The sequence below is a fragment of the Caretta caretta genome, chromosome 8, assembly GCF_965140235.1.
Source record: "Caretta caretta isolate rCarCar2 chromosome 8, rCarCar1.hap1, whole genome shotgun sequence".
NCBI classification, from domain to species: Eukaryota; Metazoa; Chordata; order Testudines; family Cheloniidae; genus Caretta; species Caretta caretta.
Window position 1 is genome coordinate 23,025,702 of NC_134213.1, and position 20,495 is coordinate 23,046,196.

Sequence of the window (20,495 nt, forward strand, 5' to 3'; positions counted from 1 at the left end):
TTTTCATGTTATTTTCATGATGGAGATGGTTGTCACATCTGTGTTCAGTATCTATTAGTGCTCTGCTCAGTAGGTGCTGTCTGAAGAAACCCCATTCACAAAGCCTAGTTATAACTCTTCCCTTTGATTGTGAAATTCCCCATCAGTCATTCTGTTGCACTGTACAGTGTGCTAAGGCCGATTGCCCAATATGATGGTCTGGATTGATAAATGAGGAGTTTGGTGTGTTGTCTGTTTGTTTGTCTTCCAAATTAATTCACCTTTAAAAGGTGAATAAGGGCAGAGAGATCTCTTCCTCATTTTTTCATTTTGTGGCAGTTTTAGCCAGTGCTTTATTCTGAACCAAACTGACATGTTTCAAACTCAAAATTTGCTTTCCCTTAACACACGCAAAAATCTGCTAAACTTTCTTGGTTTTCATGAACATTTCTTCTAGTGAACCTGTTTCCTGGAATATTCGCAGAAGACAAATGAAAAGGGGAACAAACAAAGCCAAAATAAGTGATCCAAGGGCCCAATAAAACAGTGATAGTCTGAAGTATAAGAGCAAAATAGACAATTGTTCAGGGCAGCAAATGAGATGTATAAAGCCAGCTTATCAGAAGTGAAAAGAGCCACTACTGATCAAACTTAAGTGCAGATTGTTTGACAAAGCTATCACTTTAATTTCTCAATGGGTTTTTGGTCCTGCTTGCATGCTAGAGGGCTGTGTAAGAAAGCGTGTAATCAGGGTCCAGCAGCAGTCAGTCTGCAGAGAGTCAGCCCATATTATAGTAGGTTGAGGAGCCTCTCTATTTTGGGAAGCAGCCTGCTTTGTCTTTCTCTGTTTTGGGGTTCTTGTGTGGTAGGGTTCTGATTTCTAAAAAAATCAAGTAGTGTTACATTGCAGTTTTCCAGAAAGGGTATTTTATGTTTTTATCCAATTTCTCTGTGTGTATATCATGAACACAGCAGTGTTATACCTTTTGTTCTCTGGAATTAGTGTTCTGTAATTATTTTCTATACACTGGAATGAACTCATATACAGCATTACAGTCCATAATCCCTTCCTCTTGACAAGAAACAGTGGACAAAATTTTTTCCTGCTTTGCTTGTTTAATAAAGTAAACTCAAGAGACAGTGATATGATCCAAACTGATAGTGGATACAGATAGTGTAATCAGGACTTTCAGACTCAGATACAATGAGGATTCATTCAACATTCACCAGTTTGCTTCAGACGCAGTGTCCCATTACTTTTCCTAGGAGAAAATGAAAACACAGAGAAATTAGAGACAGCAAACTTGATGTTATAGACTGAAGTCCCCAACTGACCCACTTGTGAACAGAGATGTCGTGAGAATCTGTAGTTTTCTACTAGATTGATAGAGCCATTCCTTGGTTATTTTCCCCTCACAGATTATAGCATAGATGCTCATGTGAACTCAAACGTCTTGGGCCTTCAAACTTGGATGGGAAATCTCATGAGAGAAAGATCTCCTCTTGTGATGTTGAGCCAGAAATATTGCAAAAACGGCCTCTTTTGTTGCAGCATTTTTGCTCTTAGGCTTCGCACAAAACCAGAATGCCCAGAGTTGAAAGAAACTTAAATTAATATACTATAATTTAACTAAATGTGGAAACTGGGATTCAAGTTTTGCACACAAGTTGAATCACTCTGTATGTCAGTCAGTCTGGTTTGCCTATCTCTAGAATTAAGACATTGCCATCTTGGATTCACAAATGGTGGAAAATATCTAATGTTTAATGCTTTTATCTCCTGTTCAAGTTCTTCTAAAGCCCAGAAGATAACTTGTTCACTATCTCTATGAGCCTGGGTTGCCATACTGCTGGAAAATCAATGGGGATGTTGCTAAATAAAAGACCACAGAATTTAGCCTGACACTAATTTTCAGCAAGATGGCCACCACCAGTACTATATCCATGAATGATACTCTTCCATGGCATGGACCCTGATAGAAACAGGAGGGCTCCTAACTACAGTGGACCTCTTTTTTGTTTAGAATTTTTATTCTTATTCCATGAGTAACCTCTTCTGACACTTTCAATACTTTTCAATCCTATACAAAGTTGTTTGGGTCCCAGATTTCTTGTTAGCTAAACACCTCATTTTGTGGACTCATCTTCTGATTGTCTAGTCTCTAATCTCTGCTGAGATAGGGAGCTCTCCACTGACTTCTAGTGATCAGTATTTCAATCAATTTGGCCTCATTACTGGGAGAAACTCTATCAAAAATAAGCAAATAGGCAAACAGATTCAGATTCTGAACATGGGGGCAACCCTATGGGATAATAAGCTTTATAGAAGTGGCAGATAAATCAATTCTTTTCAGAGTTTTAATGCCTCAGGAGCAGTTACTTGTTTCTGTACTTACTTGACTGCAGCACAAAAGGAACACTTGTTTGTATAGGTTTTGCCATCAGATCCACAATAAGGTTGATAGATCTTTGCACAGTAGGTCTCTCTACCTCGCTCTACATTCTTAAATTCACTGCAGTCAACCTATAAATAAAATAATGCCATTTTATTTTAAATTCCCTTCCTTATTTCTTTCATGTACAATTAGAATAATAATGGGCTTGCCTGCTCCCTGGGTCAGATCCTCTAGTGGTGTGAATCAGCATAGTCAGTGGAGCTACCCCCATTTACACCAGCTGAGGATCTGGCTATCAATTTCTGAGGAATATTTAAAACAATGGAAACAACAAGCCAATTTTTTCCCATGGAGAAGTATCTGACACCAGCAGAGCAAGATGTATGACATCTTTCTAGGGTTTGCTATCCCTTCAAGCCTGTCTGTGTTGAAGGGATGGACACAAAAAGGGCTGTAGGTTGTAGAGCTGCTAGGAAAATGGGAACATGTTTTGTGAAAACTCTCATGAAAAATGTACCTCTTTTTTTTCTTTGAAAAAATTTGAGTTATGAAAGTTTTTGACCAACACGAGTTGTGAGTCGTTCTTTATTGTGGGGAAGTTTAGGTTCCTGAGGACATGTTAGATTCATTCAAAGGGTGATCATAGCCTCTCTTATCCCTGAAAGTAGCAGCTTCCAATTCATCTTATAACTGTGAGAATAACTAGCTGGGCAAAATTGCACGCAGGCTTCATTCAATTATTGTGCAGCTGTTAAACATAAAAAGAAATTGTAGAAAGAAGAATCCCAATTTAAATCTATCTTACTGCTGCATCAGTTATGGACCCCTGTATAAAAGTGAGGATGGCAGGACTGGAAAAAGAACTACCTTTCGCAGGCCAGAACAGCCCCTGACCCAGCTTCAAGGTCTGTACTGGTTCCAACCAAGCGAAGTGTCATTCCTGATCTTACTTCTGCAAACACACGAACTTCATGGGATTCTCATCTACTCCCATGTGCAATTCAAGGTGATGGTTTTAATCTTGAAAGCTCCATGTGATTTGGCTTCTGGTTACCTTTGGAACCACTTTTATCCTTAAACCTGCTGTGATAGCTACACCCAGAGCAATGGTGCAATGTCCAGGAGGACAGCAGGCCCTATAACCTGTGAAACAAGCCTAGATTGGGTCTGCCAAGCTTGACTCACAATTTGTAACTTGCAGGTTAGGCAATTTAAACTGCATTTTAGTCTGACGCTAGGAAGGACTCACGATGATTAAATATTTCATCCTTGTATTGCCCCTGTTTAAGGAGAAAACACTTTCTGCTACCTCTTTGGATTACTCATCTGCTGATGCTAACTGGAGGACAGCTGCAGTGATGGAGGACTCCATCAGCCTTTCCTATATGATTGGTACCACATGACTTAGCTGTGCTTTATTGGCACTAGCTGAGAGCGACAAGAAGTAAAGTCTCAGTATGTCGCTAACCCAGTAAAGAACCTAAGGAGATGCTTAACTTTAAGCATATGAGCAGTCCCACTGAACTCAAGCATGTCCTTAAGTGCTTTGCTGGATCAGAGCCTTAAATGCAGTTAACAAGGATTTACCTGTGACAATGCAAGATCCTAGTTAATGAGTAAGATGCAGACAAAGGGTGAAATCCAGGCTCCGTGGTGGAAGTCAACATAAATCTTGCCATTGGCTTCAACGGGACCAGGATTTCACCCAAAAAACTTTTATAACTGTAGAGAAGTCACTTCCCAGAAATGCTCCACCTTCCTGAGCTCTGGTTAATTAAAGGCTGGGAGGAAGTTCCACCCCTGGCCTCCTGCTGCCAGCCTGCCTCTTGATGGAGGGGGGCAATGTCACTCCACAACAAGGATAAGGGACTAGCTGTAGGCCAGCTAACTGGTTCTGGGCCAGCTGGCAGGCGTACAAGGGGCGGGGGTGTCCTCTGTGACTGAGTGGTGTGGAACTGCTGCAATGGCTGTGAGGAGCTGACCAAATTTAGCCTGGATCCAAGGTTGTAGCCAGGCTGATGGAGCAGCCTGGACACAGTAGAGGAGCCCCAGCCAGCACAGGGATTAAGGAGGCAGACACCAGTCAACACACTAGAGACCAGAACTCAGCAGCAGTCCAAACTCATGCTGGACTAAAGCCCCAGTACCACTGCAAGCGTTGGAAGGTACTCTGTTTGGGACTGAGACTGGGTGGCTGTTTGGACTCTTAGTCACTTTGGAGAGTGTTATTCTGGATATTCAGGGATTGGGGACTTGGGTACATTTTACTATATTGCTGGAGGATGTGTACGGGTGACTCCCTATAGCTGCCCCATCTTTGAATCATCCCCACTACAACCCGAGGGCTTGCCTATGCTCAGATGAAAATGTTGTTTGTTGTTGAGTGCAGCATTTGTTTGTGGGGTTTATTCCTGCCTCCTCATTGGGGTTGGGGAGTCACTGAAGGTAAGTGGAGTTCTCTCAGGCACATGGTTTGGGATATGGGAACCACTTGACAGTCAATGGAATTTAGATTCCTAAGTGCCTAAATCACTTTTAAAAATGAGATTTAGGACCTTAATTTATTTGGCATTGCAATGCTGAGTGCAGCAATGCCTAGACAGCTTTAAAAATCTGGGCCTTAATGCTATCAGTCTGACTGAATGGAAACTCTGTGTCTGAATCATGGAGATTTATTCTCTGGATCCTGTAGCATTCCAGTATTTCACCCTTTCAGATACTTCCCATTTAATTTTTAGTGTTTTTCCTGCCACAGATCTTGACTATGCAATCATTCCAAACCATTTATTTTTGGTAAGGGAAAATGACTCACCTGACTCCCATTTTGACTGTCAGCACCTGGAACAAAATCACAGACACAAAAGATCAAATGAAGCAAAATGTTTGAAGACTATTCAGTTAAACGCCTGGGGACAGATTCACCAGTTCACATTGGCTGCTTTGTGCCATGCAAGCCACACAAAGCCACTTTTAATTTGGATTAACAATAGCTAGTAAATAGAACTGAAAGGTTTCCTGTATTCGTGGGTCATACATGAAATATTACCTCCTTTGATATAAATAATGACAGTGTTTTTCAGTGTTGAATACAACACATTTATAAAGACTTATTATAACTGCTAACAAACCTTATTTACTTCTGGATATTTGAATTCTGTGTCAGCATCTAGCACAATCTCTGCCTGTCATAGGGAACGAAGCCCCTTTCAGTCAAACGGACGCATCAAAGCAAGATTAAAAGCCAGGGAGTCAGTTTTGTGTTTACTGCTCAGTTCACTCAGGATGGTCTAATGGTTAAGATGCCGTACTGGGGTTGAAGAGACCTGGGCGCAATTCCTAGTCCTACTATAAACTCATTCTGTGGCCTTGCTTAAGTCACTTAATCTTTCTGAGCCCTGGTCTACACTAGGACTTTAGGTCGAATTTAGCAGCATTAAATCGATGTAAACCTGCACCCGTCCACACAATGAAGCCCTTTATTTCGACTTAAAGGGCTCTTAAAATCGATTTCCTTACTCCACCCCTGACAAGTGGATTAGCGCTTAAATCGACGTTGCCGGCTCGAATTTGGGGTACTGTGGACACAATTCGATGGTATTGGCCTCCAGGAGCTATCCCAGAGTGCTCCATTATGACCGCTCTGGACAGCACTCTCAACTCAGATGCACTGGCCAGGTAGACAGGAAAAGAACCGCGAACTTTTGAATCTCATTTCCTGTTTGGCCAGCGTGGCAAGCTGCAGGTGACCATGATGGAGTCCCAGAATCGCAAAAGAGCTCCAGCATGGACCGAACGGGAGGTACGGGATCTGATCGCTGTTTGGGGAGAGGAATCCATGCTATCAGAACTCCGTTCCAGTTTTCGAAATGCCAAAACCTTTGTGAAAATCTCCCAGGGCATGAAGGACAGAGGCCATAACAGGGACCCGAAGCAGTGCCGCGTGAAACTGAAGGAGCTGAGGCAAGCCTACCAGAAAACCAGAGAGGCGAACAGCCGCTCTGGGTCAGAGCCCCAAACATGCCGCTTCTATGATGAGCTGCATGCCATTTTAGGGGGTTCAGCCACCACTACCCCCGCCGTGTTGTTTGACTCCTTCAATGGAGATGGAGGCAATACGGAAGCAGGTTTTGGGGACGAAGAAGATGATGATGATGAGGAGGTTGTAGATAGCTCACAGCAAGCAAGCGGAGAAACCGGTTTTCCCAAAAGCCAGGAACTGTTTCTCTCCCTAGACCTGGAGCCAGTACCCCCCGAACCCACCCAAGGCTGCCTCCTGGACCCAGCAGGCGGAGAAGGGACCTCTGGTGAGTGTACCTTTTAAAATACTATACATGGTTTAAAAGCAAGCATGTGAAAGGATTACTTTGCCCTGGCATTTGCGGTTCTCCTAGATGTAGTCCTAAAGCCTTTGCAAAAGGTTTCTGGGGAGGGCAGCCTTATTGCGTCCTTCATGGTAGGACACTTTACCACTCCAGGCCAGTAACACGTACTCGGGAATCATTGTAGAACAAAGCATTGCAGTGTATGTTTGCTGGCATTCAAACAACATCCGTTCTTTATCTCTCTGTGTTATCCTCAGGAGAGTGAGATATAATTCATGGTCACCTGGTTGAAATAGAGTGCTTTTCTTCAGGGGACACTCAGAGGAGCCCATTCCTGCTGGGCTGTTTGCCTGTGGCTAAACAGAAATGTTCCCCGCTGTTAGCCACAGGGAGGGGGGAAGGTTGAGGGGGTAGTCACGCGGTGGGAGGAGGCAAAATGCGACCTTGTAACGAAAGCACATGTGCTATGTATGTAATGTTAACAGCAAGGTTTACCCTGAAAGAGTGTAGCCACTGTTTTATAAAATGTGTCTTTTTAAATACCGCTGTCCCTTTTTTTTTTCTCCACCAGCTGCATGTGTTTCAACGATCACAGGATCTTCTCCTTCCCAGAGGCTAGTGAAGCTTAGAAAGAAAAAAAAATGCACTCGCGATGAAATGTTCTCCGAGCTCATGCTGTCCTCCCACACTGACAGAGCACAGACGAATGCGTGGAGGCAAATAATGTCAGAGTGCAGGAAAGCACAAAATGACCGGGAGGAGAGGTGGCGGGCTGAAGAGAGTAAGTGGCGGGCTGAAGAGAGTAAGTGGCGGGCTGAAGACAGGGCTGAAGCTCAAATGTGGCGGCAGCGTGATGAGAGGAGGCAGGATTCAATGCTGAGGCTGCTGCAGGACCAAACCAGTATGCTCCAGTGTATGGTTGAGCTGCAGCAAAGGCAGCTGGAGCACAGACTGCCACTGCTGCCCCTCTGTAACCAACCGCCCTCCTCCCCAAGTTCCATAGCCTCCACACCCAGACGCCCAAGAACGCGGTGGGGGGGCCTCCGGCCAACCAGCCACTCCACCACAGAGGATTGCCCAAAAAAAAGAAGGCTGTCATTCAATAAATTTTAAAGTTGTAAACTTTTAAACTGCTGTGCTTAAAGTGCTGTCTGGCATTTTCCTTCCCTCCTCCACCACCCCTCCTGGGCTACCTTGGTAGTCATCCCCCTATTTGTGTGATGAATGAATAAAGAATGCATGAATGTGAAGCAACAATGACTTTATTGCCTCTGCAAGTGGTGATGGAAGGGAGGAGGGGCGGGTGGTTAGCTTACAGGGAAGTAGAGTGAACCAAGGGGTGGGGGGTTTCATCAAGGAGAAACAAACAGAACTTTCACACCGTAGCCTGGCCAGTCATGAAACTGGTTTTCAAAGCTTCTCTGATGCGTACCGCGCCCTCCTGTGCTCTTCTAACCGCCCTGGTGTCTGGCTGCGCGTAACCAGCAACCAGGCGATTTGCCTCAACCTCCCACCCCGCCATAAACGTCTCCCCCTTACTCTCACAGATATTGTGGAGCACACAGCAAGCAGTAATAACAGTGGAAATATTGGTTTCGCTGAGGTCTAAGCGAGTCAGTAAACTGCGCCAGCGCGCCTTTAAACGTCCAAATGCACATTCTACCACCATTCTGCACTTACTCAGCCTGTAGTTGAACAGCTCCTGACTACTGTCCAGGCTGCCTGTGTACGGCTTCATGAGCCATGGCATTAAGGGGTAGGCTGGGTCCCCAAGGATACATATAGGCATTTCAACATCCCCAACAGTTATTTTCTGGTCTGGGAATAAAGTCCCTTCCTGCAGCTTTTGAAACAGACCAGAGTTCCTGAAGATGCGAGCGTCATGCACCTTTCCCGGCCATCCCACGTTGATGTTGGTGAAACGTCCCTTGTGATCCACCAGAGCTTGCAGCACTATCGAAAAGTACCCCTTGCGGTTTATGTACTCGGCGGCTTGGTGCTCCGGTGCCAAGATAGGGATATGGGTTCCGTCTATAGCCCCACCACAGTTAGGGAATCCCATTGCAGCAAAGCCATCCACTATGACCTGCACATTTCCCAGGGTCACTACCCTTGATCAGCAGATCTTTGATTGCGTGGGCTACTTGCATCACAGCAGCCCCCACAGTAGATTTGCCCATTCCAAATTGATTCCCAACTGACTGGTAGCTGTCTGGCGTTGCAAGCTTCCACAGGGCTATCGCCACTCGCTTCTCAACTGTGAGGGCTGCTCTCATCTTGGTATTCATGCGCCTCAGAGCAGGGGAAAGCAAGTCACAAAGTTCCATGAAAGTGCCCTCACGCATGCGAAAGTTTCGCAGCCACTGGGAATCGTCCCAGACCTGCAACACTATGCGGTCCCACCAGTCTGTGCTTGTTTCCCAAGCCCAGAATCAGCGTTCCACAGCATGAACCTGCCCCATTAGCACCATGATGCATGTATTGGCAGGGCCCATGCTTTCAGAGAAATCTGTGTCCATGTCCTGATCACTCACGTGACCGCGCTGACGTCACCTCCTCGCCCGGTATCGCTTTGCCAGGTTCTGGTGCTGCATATACTGCTGGATAATGCGTGTGGTGTTTAATGTGCTCCTAATTGCCAAAGTGAGCTGAGCGGCCTCCATGCTTGCCTTGGTATGGCGTCCACACAGAAAAAAGGCGCGGAACGATTGTCTGCCGTTGCTCTGACGGAGGGAGGGGCGACTGACGACACGGCTTACAGGGTTGGCTTCAGGGAGCTAAAATCAACAAAGGGGGTGCCTGTACATCAAGGAGTATTTCAGGCAGGACTTCACGGAGGGTTCCTATAAGAAATGGTGCACCTAAGTTATCGTTCTTATTGGAACAAGGAGGTTAGCCTGGCCTCTGATTGATACATGGCTAGATTTACCTCGCTGCACCTTCTCTGTGAGTGACTGCAGTGTGACCTAGAGCAATGAGTCCCCTAGACAGGGGAGGAGGCAAATGAGTACAAAACAAATCTGGTCTATTTCTTGTTTTGACCCACTCCATCTATCTTTTACATCTTTGGCTGGCAGCAGACGGTGCAGAAGGACTGCATGCCATCCACATCTCATGGCTGCTCGGCAGAAGATGGTACAGTACGACTGCTAGCCATCCCCATCTCTTGCCTGCCTGGCAGAAGATGGTACAATACGACTGCTAGCAATCCTCATCTCTTGCCTGCCTGGCAGAAGATGGTACAGTACGACTGCTAGCAGTCCGTATCGCCTGCCCGCTCACCATAAGACGGTTCAATAGGACTGACTGCAGGACTAAAGAGAATGACCTGGTCAAGTCACTCCAAATTTAGTCCCTGCGCCCATGTCTGCCCAGGCGCTCCCAGCCGACGTGGCCAGGAGCACCTCGGACACGACGAGGACGACTACCAATCGTATTGCACCGTCTGCTGCCAGAAGGCAATGGGTTGCTGCTACTGTGCAGCAAAGCCGTACCGCGTCTGCCAGCACCCAGGAGACATAGGGTGATGGTTACCTGAGCGGGCTCCATGCTTGCCGTGGTATGGCGTCTGCACAGGTAACTCAGGAAAAAAGGCGCGAAATGATTGTCTGCCCTTGCTTTCACAGAGGGAGGGAGGGAACGGGGGCCTGACGATACGTACCCAGAACCACCCGCGACAATGTTTTAGCCCCATCAGAGTGCTCCATTGTGACTGCTCTGGACAGCACTCTCAGATGCCCGATTGTTTGCCGTTGCTCTGACGCCGGGAGGGGCGCTTACAGGGTTGGCTTCAGGGAGCTAAAATCAACAAAGGGGGTGGCTTTACATCTAGGAGTATTTCAGGCAGGACTTCACGGAGGGTTCCAATAAGAAATGGTGCACCTAAGTTATTGTCCTTATTGGAACAAGGAGGTTAGCCTGGCCTCTGATTGATACATGGCTAGATTTACCTCGCTGCACCTTCTCTGTGAGTGACTGCAGTGTGATCTAGAAGAATGAGTCCCCTAGACAGGGGAGGGGGGGAAGCAAATGAGTACAAAACAAATCTGGTCTATTTCTTGTTTTGATCCACTCCATCTATCTTTTACATCTTTGGCTGGCAGCAGACGGTGCAGAAGGACTGCATGCCATCCACATCTCATGGCTGCTCGGCAGAAGATGGTACAGTACGACTGCTAGCAGTCCGTATCGCCTGCCCGCTCACCATAAGACGGTTCAATAGGACTGACTGCAGGCAGGACTAAAGAGAATGACCTGGTCAAGTCACTCCAAATTTAGTCCCTGCACCCATGTCTGCCCAGGCGCTCCCAGCCGACGTGGCCAGGAGCACCTCGGACATGACGATGACGGCTACCAGTCGTACTGTACCGTCTGCTGCCACAAGGCAAGGGGTTGCTGCTACTGTGTAGCAATGCCGTACCGCGTCTGCCAGCACCCAGGAGACATAGGGTGACGGTTACCTGAGCGGGCTCCATGCTTGCAGTGGTATGGCGTCTGCACAGGTAACTCAGGAAAAAAGGCGCGAAATGATTGTCTGCCCTTGCTTTCACGGAGGGAGGGAGGGAACGGGGGCCTGACGATATGTACCCAGAACCACCCGCGACAATGTTTTAGCCCCATCAGGCATTGGGATCTCAACCCAGAATTCCAATGGGCAGCGGAGACTGCGGGAACTGTGGGATAGCTACCCACAGTGCAACGCTCCGGAAGTCGACTCTAGCCTCGGTACTGTGGAAGCGCTCCGCCGAGTTAATGCACTTAATGCACTTAGAGCATTTTCTGTGGGGACACACACACTCGAATATATAAAACCGATTTCTAAAAAAAGACTTCTATAAATTCAACCTTATTCCGTAGTGTAGACATACCCTGAGCCTTGATTTCCTCATTATTATCATTACTAGTGAGGTCTAGTAATAAGGTCACTAGTGAGGATAATAATAAAGTCTTTCTTTCACTCTGGATCTGTCCTGTCTATATGGACAGCAAGCTCTTGGGGACAGGGTCTGTTTCTTACTACATGTATGTCCAGCATCTCTGATCTCAATCGGGTCCTCCAAGCGAAATGTTAATATAAATCATAACAACACTACACAGAAGAAATCAGCTGTTCTTGGAATAAAGCACTTCTTTTTGATGACACACAGTTTTCATTCTCTGTGGATGTATATATGTTGGGCATCTCCTGTAATAGTCATGGCTTCCAAAGGGTAAGAGAAATCAAAGTACCCTGTATGCATGATTTTCACAAACTACAATGTCACACAGTTTGTTGGGTGTGACCCAAAATTAATTAACACCCTTAGATCTCTGTTGAAACTCTCTTGTCCAGCACAACCTATGGTCAAATATATAGTAGCAAAAGTTACACATAGTCCTTGCGTCAGATTTCAGTCTCTTGTACACCACTAAATCCCACAAAACTCAATCTATGTTTGCATCATCCTGGAACTAAATCAGATTCAGGTCACCTCCCCTAAAAGGCAAGATGTTATTAATTTTATTAACTGTTTAGTGCCAACTGTGTACTTGGCTGTGAACAAGACCCAAAGAGAGCAGCAGTACCTGCCACAAAAACCTTGCAATCTAAGACAAGATGTGCTGTGAAACCCAGAAGAGAGAATAATTATTTTTTTCTTAGAATGCCAGTAGTAAACTATTGGACCCGGTCAAATTTTTTTTGACAGAACAGTTTTCTGTCAGAAAACAGTGTTTTGTCAAAACTGAAAGGTTTCAACAGAAAAATATCAATTCAATTTAAAATCAAAATGGAGTATTTCATTCTGATTTTCTTGTCTTGTTTTAACTTTCATATATAAATATAATGTAATACTAAAGTTAACATTTTATAAAAATATTATACTTAATATTCATGGTATAATGTTTCAGCAGTTTCAAGATGAATGTTTTAATAAGGTCAGTTTCATGTTTCCAGACTAAAAATGTTCAGAATTTCCATTGTGTGGGGGAAAAAATTGGAAATTTCAGCTTTTTGTCCCAATTTGGGACAAAAACTAATGTTGAAATGTTGAAATTTCCTGCTGGATGGACCAGCTCTATATTTTCCCATACTGTAGCCTGGAGCCCCCGGTCTCTAAAAATATATCTCCAACCATTAGAGGAATCTATCGATCAACCTGCCACTGCTGGACTTGCCCCTTAACCGCAGAATGGGAGACATCCCTGGTTTGCACCACCATCAAGAAATAGGTAACCCTTTGCTCAAATTCGTTAAAGATGCTGAGATATTGCTTGTTAAGTGGTGCACAAGAGTTCACTTGCTAGTGCAGCTCCCCTTCCAGCACATAAATGTGGACACTTGGTCAGGATCCACTATTCCTTCCATGTGCATGGAAAGAGAATAAGCCACTGCACTGATACCTGGAGGGAGAAACTCCCCTGAGCAATGTGTGCATCTGTCCCTTAAGGCTCCCTCTCTTTTCTCTGCCTGGAAACTGAGCTGGGCTGACTACATCATCCAGGGGACAATGCACTAGGCCTCCGTCAGCTGCTCCAGAATATCAGGAAATAACAAAAGTTACTCACCGGAGAAGCAAAAAACTGCCAGAGTGAGGAGTAAAAAGACTCCTGTCATCTTCATGGTGTAGCTGGGTGTCTGGCCTCTTTCATGCCTGTCAGTGCTTTGCTAAGTAAATCTCCTACCCAGAGCTTATATATATATGCAGCAGTCACCATGACTGTGAAATCACCCTGACATGGTAATTGGCATGAACAGAGAGAAGGTATTGCCTGTTAGGTAGTGCCAGTTTGTAAGCAATGTCCTCATCTCAGTGTGTTTACCCTATATTTATACACATCACAGGAGTCAAAGCTTGGATCTTGCAGATAAAGGAGATGTATTGCACATTAGACAATCTCCATTTCCCAACTGATCACTGCATTTCCAGCATGTTGCACCTTTAAAGCAGTGACTCAACAGGGTGGCTCATTATTGGTGGCTGCTAGTGCCTTATTGACGCCCATGGGTGTATACAAGTCCCTGAAGGGTGATTTAAAATGGAACAAACTAGTTCCCATTGGGCATGTTCCAGATGATTCACACGAAGAGAGTTTAATGATTACATTATTTGGTGTCTCCAAATTTGAGAAATGAGTTCAGTTTAGCAGCTGTGGGTAGAAATGATGGAATGTGGCTCTTTTTCTGGGCCTGTGAAATTCACACATTCATTTTTTTTTTGAGCTTGGGAAGCCTGGTATTTTGGCTGAATGCTGCAAATATTCTGCCTACAAACAGTCATTTGAATTCTGAACAGTTGTTTGGTTTGACCTTGTTCATGTCGCTTGTTATCCGCTCTTTAGGAATGTTTTCCTGGCTGTTTGGGAAAAGATTGTTTGTTTTTTTTACACAAATACACCATTTGAATGGAAACAAGAGCATCACAGAAGTACTCACCATTCTATACTTGTATTTCATTATTCTGATGCTAGTAAGTTTCAGTTGTCAAATCAAGGACCAGAAACATCACTATGTGAGTCAGGTGAAGGAACACACTACGTTAAAGAGGAGCTAATAGATGAAGTGGAAACTGTCCAAATTATTCAGTATATTCACCATTTTATCTAATGTTGTCTTCTGGGGGAGACTAAGGGTAACTTTCTCTCTGCAACACCCCCCCTCAACCCCCACTTCCTTGAATCTTCATTATTTCCAGTGCAACAAATGGTGCATCATTTGGGCTTCTTAAAATAAATCAAAATGTAACGATTTGCTGGTGAATGGGTATCATTTTCCCTTCGCTCTACGATATTGGTATAAACTCCAGATGGAGCAGAGCTGGAGAGTTGAGATCTGGATCTGAACTTCCACAAAGCTCAATGAGAACTGAGTGTTTGGGTCCCATATTTGGGTTTGAGCCCATCTGCAGTAAAAAAGGACTTGACCTTTGGCATTACATGGGCACATCATCCCAAAAACAGGAGGTCTTTATGCACAATCACAAATTCAGTATAATCCAAAGAAGACCCTCCTAATCCCTGAATGTCACAGTCGGGCTTGGGGTTTTACCATTCAAGAGTCAGTTTGCCATTAGTTCACACAAACCCCAGAATACGTTTCCAAACTGAAAATGCTCCTTGGTGGAAGATGACCATGGGTCCTACTGACTTGTGCTCATACGCAGAGCACAGAGATCAATAGGAATATTGATCAACAAGCTGTCTGCTTTGCCTGAAGGCCTTTTGTTTTGTGAATTGATATTATTGCTCCTGATTATTTTAGAAAAGTGTGGAGCAAGTAAAAGACCCTGTCAGATCCCAACTCCCTACTTAGAGGGGAGAAGGACAGAAACACTATGTAGCAAACAGGAGGTAGAGGGAGGCAAAATTTGCTTTGCTTCTGCTGCTTTTTGCTTCATCTTCATTTAAATGTTCTGAATTTCTCAGAAGTCCTAATTTTTTTGTATTCTGAGTTTTGGTCTCTTTGCACATCCCTGTAAAATACATTCTCAAAGGATGGGATTTGACTAAAATCAATGCTGGTTTGGATTCTACTACTGACGTTGTCAACAGGTTTTGTTTTTGGAAAAGGTGGAATGAGAGGGGATCCTTCTCTGGGTCTCCTTTTTAATGAATCTCTCAAAGTTGGGCAGAATTCTGGATAAATGTTTTCTGCTTTGATCCCTCTCTGATACTGACATGGGGCAACATTAGGCAACATAAGCAAAGCCTGGGGAAAATGGAAGGTGGTCATTTTATGAATAGTTTTTAAAAAAGACTAAGGCACTCAAGAATGCCATGAAACTTTGAAATTGCAGCCTGAGAGAATGCACAGCTTTTCCGGTACTTGGGCATGAGGAAATCTCCCTAATTCAATCCCATTTCATTATGTCCTCTTGCCTCATTGCTCCACGTATGGAATTCTGGATTCTGCTGGCTGATGCAATGACAACATTAATCCAATGAATGCAGGGGAGAAATCACAAATATTCTTACTTGTTTGTAATCTTCTGAACTGGGACAGAAAGTGAGGTGGGGATTTCTCTGTGGGAAAGGAGGAAGGAAAGACAGGATCATTTTGGAGGGTGGGACTGGGGGTTTCCTCTAAAGATTTGTTTTTAGTGTTGGATATTTATCTTACCCTAGCAAAAATTCCATATTCCTGTTCTATGCCACTGCACAGTACATGCCTGCAGTATAAGTTCTGTAACCGGCAAGGCTTTGTTAATTTTAACTGAATCTAGAAGGATCCTCTAGGTTCTGGAGTTTCCCTGAATTTTGAAATACAATTGTTAAAGCAGGTCTGTGTCTCTTTCACTTTCTGAAGTGAGATAATGTCAAGATGCAAAACCTCAAAATTTAATACAGCTATAAGCTAACTCTAACAGCATCCATTATGGCCCTGATTCAGTACAACACGTGTACTTTTAAGCACATGAGAAGACCTATTAGAATCAATGCCAGTAAAACCAACCAGTATATATTAATGTTACTCAAATAATGCTTCATCTTAGGCAGCAGGTGGGCTCTGAAGAGGCCTCCTGGCTGCAGCAGTATGCTTCATGTGCAGCTGATCTTACTAGTGACATTTGTCATTTAGATTTATCATTTGCTAGCTGCATAAAAATGAATACTTCACTCTCACTAACTACTATTACAAACCTAGAAAGGTCTGAGAGATCTTAGGTTCGTTGGGGGCTCTTAGCCAGGGGAAAAAATATCTTTTGGAATTGAATGAGAGTGCATATTTATTTGGGACAGTTTCTTAGAGGTATCTGAATTGGTCTCATTATCATATCTATAGTTGGCCCTGAAATTTATGGTAAACATACTATTTGTATTGGATTCTAGGGGTGGAATCCGGGCCGCACAGAAGTCAATGGGAGTTTTGCCATTGACTTCAATGAGGCCAAGATTTTACCCTAAGTAGCTTTTGGAATATATGCAGCTCTATTTTAATTGGGCACCTGTCTCATAATTTTATACTTTTGTTACAGTATATCACCTTTTCCTACCTTCTTATCCCTTTGTCTTATTATCTTGGGGGTGGGGAGGGAAATTACTCAGTGACTGAAAGCTTATCACCTCTAATGGGTTTGATATGATCTGACAAACCCACATAGACAGGAAGTATGTATTTTATATATAGCAAATGTATGTCATAATTTTATATACACAACACAGGTGTATGGAACATCATATAAGTGGCACATTTCATAATAGTTAATAGATGTTATTGTACACTGCAAGTCAAACATAACAAATGTATGCTGCTTACAAGCATTAATTTAGCAGTTCCGTTTTTGTTCCACGTGGGAGGATGTTATCTTCCTGCATTCCAGAAAGGGTCAATTTGTATTGAATGCTTCCCACTCATTTGGCTGTGCCTTTAATTGGGGACTGCAAGTTGCTTGAAGGAGTTGGTGGTGTGATGCAAATAAAAACTTACAACTTGTCTGCACCCCACCTTGTTCCAAAATAACTAAATCAGTTTGAATTCATACCCTTTGTTGTTTTAATATAAGTCTGTGTACACCCAGTTAATAGAGTACACTCAGTACATTCAGAAATAACAAATGATGTGAGTTAAAACTCAGTTATTTATATTCGTCCAAGTTTGTGTGTAGATCTGCACTTTGAAGCATATGGGTGGAAACAGCAGTCCGCCCATGTGTCATGAATTACAGGATCAGAGCCTTAAGTAGCAAAGCCTTGCTCAAAGAAATTTAGGAATAGAGTGGTCTGAGAATCCAATTATGTATTTCGTAAGAAACTGTCCTGTGCTGAATCATTTGGATTTTTGCCTAAAGGAAGATCAGTTTTCCCTGTTTCCACACCCTGGGGAGGATCAAAGGATCCTTTCCTTTTGAGAGGCAGAAGAGGATTCCATCCATGCCAGACTTAGCTGGCCCTTCAGTACCAGCAAAGCCAACTGCAGAAACAAGAGCTGATGTTTTAATTTCATTTTTGTATTTTCCGATTCTCTTAAGGATAAAATCCTAGGCAAATAGTTCAGTATAGTCCAGCTGGTCTGTAAATTGTTTTAAAATACTTATTCATCATTATGTTATTTATGCTTCTGTATGATTTGATTGTGCCCTGGTGGATACCAAATATATACTAATATTTTAATAGTGAACCTGGGACGAAAGATGCTATGTAAGTGCCAAGCATTATAAGTAGAGCTAGAAGTATTACATATAGTTAAGGAGTGCCTCTTATTGATGTTACACTTTCTAGTCTCAGACATTTTTGCTTAATAACTCTCTTCTTTAAACTGGAAAGAGCTTCGATGACTAGGGTGACCATATTTTCCCAAAGGGAAAATGGGACACCACTAGGGCCCGAGCCCAACTTCCCGTCCACCCCCGCACAAGCCCCCCCCACCCAGCCCTCCCTGCCTTCTGCCTGCGTGTGGGTCTGGCCTGAGGCCCCCCCCCCTGCTGCCCGCCTGCACAAGGCCAGCCCAAGGCCCCCCTCTGTATGCAGGGCTGGCCCAAGACCCCCTGCCACCTGCCCACGTGGGGCTGGCCTGGCCCAAGCCACTCTCCCGAACCCTCCCTCCCACGCAGGCCTGGTGTTGCCGCTTGCCTCTCCCTCCCCCATGCCCCCTCCCCCGGCACGATCCTCTGCACCTGCTAGGGGTCACAGCCCACTTTTTTTGGCAAAACTGTGCATTTGTCCCATTAGTTGGCAAGAACAAATGGGCCAAATGCCCAGTTTTGCCAAAAAAGTCAGGATGGCCAGGACAAGGCTTAAAAAAGGGACCGTCTCAGCCAAAATGGGATGTATAGTCACCCTATCGATGAGTCATCAGAGACCATGATACAAATTATAGAGCTGATATCTGGAAGAGCTGGGCACATACCCTGCCCAGTGACTTCAACATGATAGGGTTACTCAGCTATTTCTGAAAATAAGGTACATTATATTCACAGCCACCATTTTAGAATTTTTAGTTACATCCAGAAGCAGTGGCATATTCAAATTGTGCTTAAGAGCCATGTGATGAACAGTCACTGACAGAACTGCTTTTGAAGGATCTAAGAAAATGATATTCCTCATAACCAGCTATTCACTCTTCTGTGGCATAAGCTGGGACAGCAGCATCCTAGACTGCCTGACCCCTCAGTTTAATTCACCCTATTGGATCATAACTCTTGATGCTCACCGACTCTAATGGTGGCTCAGTGGTACAGTATCATAACCTTTGTCTGGTCCTTCCTGGGATCAAGCCCTTAATCTCCATATGTGAAATCCTGGCCACAGTGAAGTTAATAGAAAAACTCCCATTGACTTCAATGGGGCCAGAGTTTTACCCCTGCTATCTGCTGAACAAAGGTCACATCAAGCTGGAACACTAAAGTATTGTAACAAGAGAAACCTCAAGATCCATATCAGCCTGGTTTCAGTCACAAGTCTGACCACAGAAGCCTATGAACTTCAATGCACCCTGAGAAAGAAAGAGATTCAGAAGTCATTTCTCCATCTGCAGAACAGGGTCCTGGAGCAGACTGCTAACTACCAGCAGTCACTGTGCTGTGGAGTCTTGTGGAATCCTGTAGGCTACGAATGGGTTTTTGATGCAGCAGAAAAACAAAAGCTGTTTTGGAGGCACTGGTAATGAATTAACATAATGTAAGAATGGCCGTACTCCATCAGCCCAATGGTCCATCCAGCCTGGTATCCTTATCTTCCAACAGTGGCCAATGCCAGATGCTTCAGAGGGAATGAACAGAACAGGACAATTATTGAATGATCCATCCCCTGTTGTTCACTCACAGCTGCTGGCTGTTAGAGGCTTAGGACACCCAGAGCATGGGGATGCATCCCTGAATATCTTGGCTAGTAGCCATTGATGGACCTATCCTCCAGGAACATATCTAGTTATTTTTCCAGCCCCGTCACGGTTTTGACCTGCACAACATCCTCTTGCAACAGATTCCACAGGGTGACTGTGCGTTTTGTGAGGTAGTACTTCCTTTTGTTTGTTTTAAACAAATTGTATTCTGTGTTAGGATAGTAAGTGTGGTATTAACCATTTATACTAAAGGACCACGAATAAACCAAGACTTTTTTCAAATACATTTTAATTCATTTGTAGGACAAAAATTTATAAGCAGACGTTAAAATAAATAATATTAGTAACAAAAGCAAAATATTTTCCCTCAACATCAGCAAATATTGTACCTGAAACTGTTAGCAACTGATTTCTGAAATATCAGATATCTTCCATTTCAAAGTTTAAATATTTTAAATCACCACTCATTTCAAACACAGAAAAAAATTAAGTGTGTCCACGCACGGAGTCCTTTCTAGGACTTCAACAGGCTTTGGAAGAAGCCTTAAGTGGGATGAATACAGTACATGCTTATATTCTTTCCTGAACTTGGGCCTTACGCAGTAAGTAATTAGGGACAGGGACCAGATTTTCCCTTGGATTCTGTGAAGGAGCCTAGCACACCTTAGGGTGCTAATAAGATGAAAAGTAAAAATATTGTAAAACACTATTCTGCAAATCTCCAAATATTAGTCAAACACTTAACAGCTGCATATAAAATCTGTTAGCAGCAACTTTCTGAATATCAGATGCATAACATTTATCATAATTAAATGTTTAAATATTCTATTTTGACATCCATTTTGATTGCAGATTCTTAGTCACATGCCCTGTGTGTTAATTGTCTACTATGTGGTAAATCTGAATGAATGCTGCCATCAAAAAGGTACCATTCAAAATTATGCACTGGCTGCCCAGTTGTCACAAATAAAAGATAAGCAGAGCATAATTGAAAATTATTGTATTCAGCAGAGGTGGGGCTAATGAGGCAGGCAGTACAGC

The 20,495-nt window shown here is 43.9% G+C and overlaps 1 protein-coding gene across 1 annotated transcript; it reads right to left on the reverse strand.

Moving 5' to 3' along the window:
* Positions 1-1,108: 1,108 nt before the first annotated feature.
* LOC125641313 (serine protease inhibitor Kazal-type 6-like) lies at positions 1,109-13,320 on the reverse strand. The gene is made up of 4 exons (XM_048861083.2): positions 13,244-13,320; positions 5,188-5,213; positions 2,376-2,503; positions 1,109-1,241 (listed from the first exon to the last, which is right to left on the reverse strand). The coding sequence occupies exons 1-4, from the start codon at positions 13,296-13,298 to the stop codon at positions 1,196-1,198; spliced, it is 255 nt and encodes an 84-aa protein (XP_048717040.1). The 5' UTR covers positions 13,299-13,320; the 3' UTR covers positions 1,109-1,195.
* Positions 13,321-20,495: the final 7,175 nt, after the last annotated feature.

What these genes read in the sequence shown, in the direction of transcription:
- LOC125641313 (XM_048861083.2), bottom strand. Translation starts at nt 13,298, where the DNA reads ATGAAGATGACAGGAGTCTTTTTACTCCTCACTCTGGCAGTTTTTTGC. An exon ending in GGCAGTTTTTTGCTTCTCCG is followed by an intron (nt 5,214 to 13,243) that starts GTGAGTAACTTT and finishes ATTTTGTTCCAG; the next exon opens with GTGCTGACAGTCAAAATGGG. An exon ending in TCCTTTTGTGCTGCAGTCAA is followed by an intron (nt 1,242 to 2,375) that starts GTAAGTACAGAA and finishes ATTTTCTCCTAG; the next exon opens with GAAAAGTAATGGGACACTGC.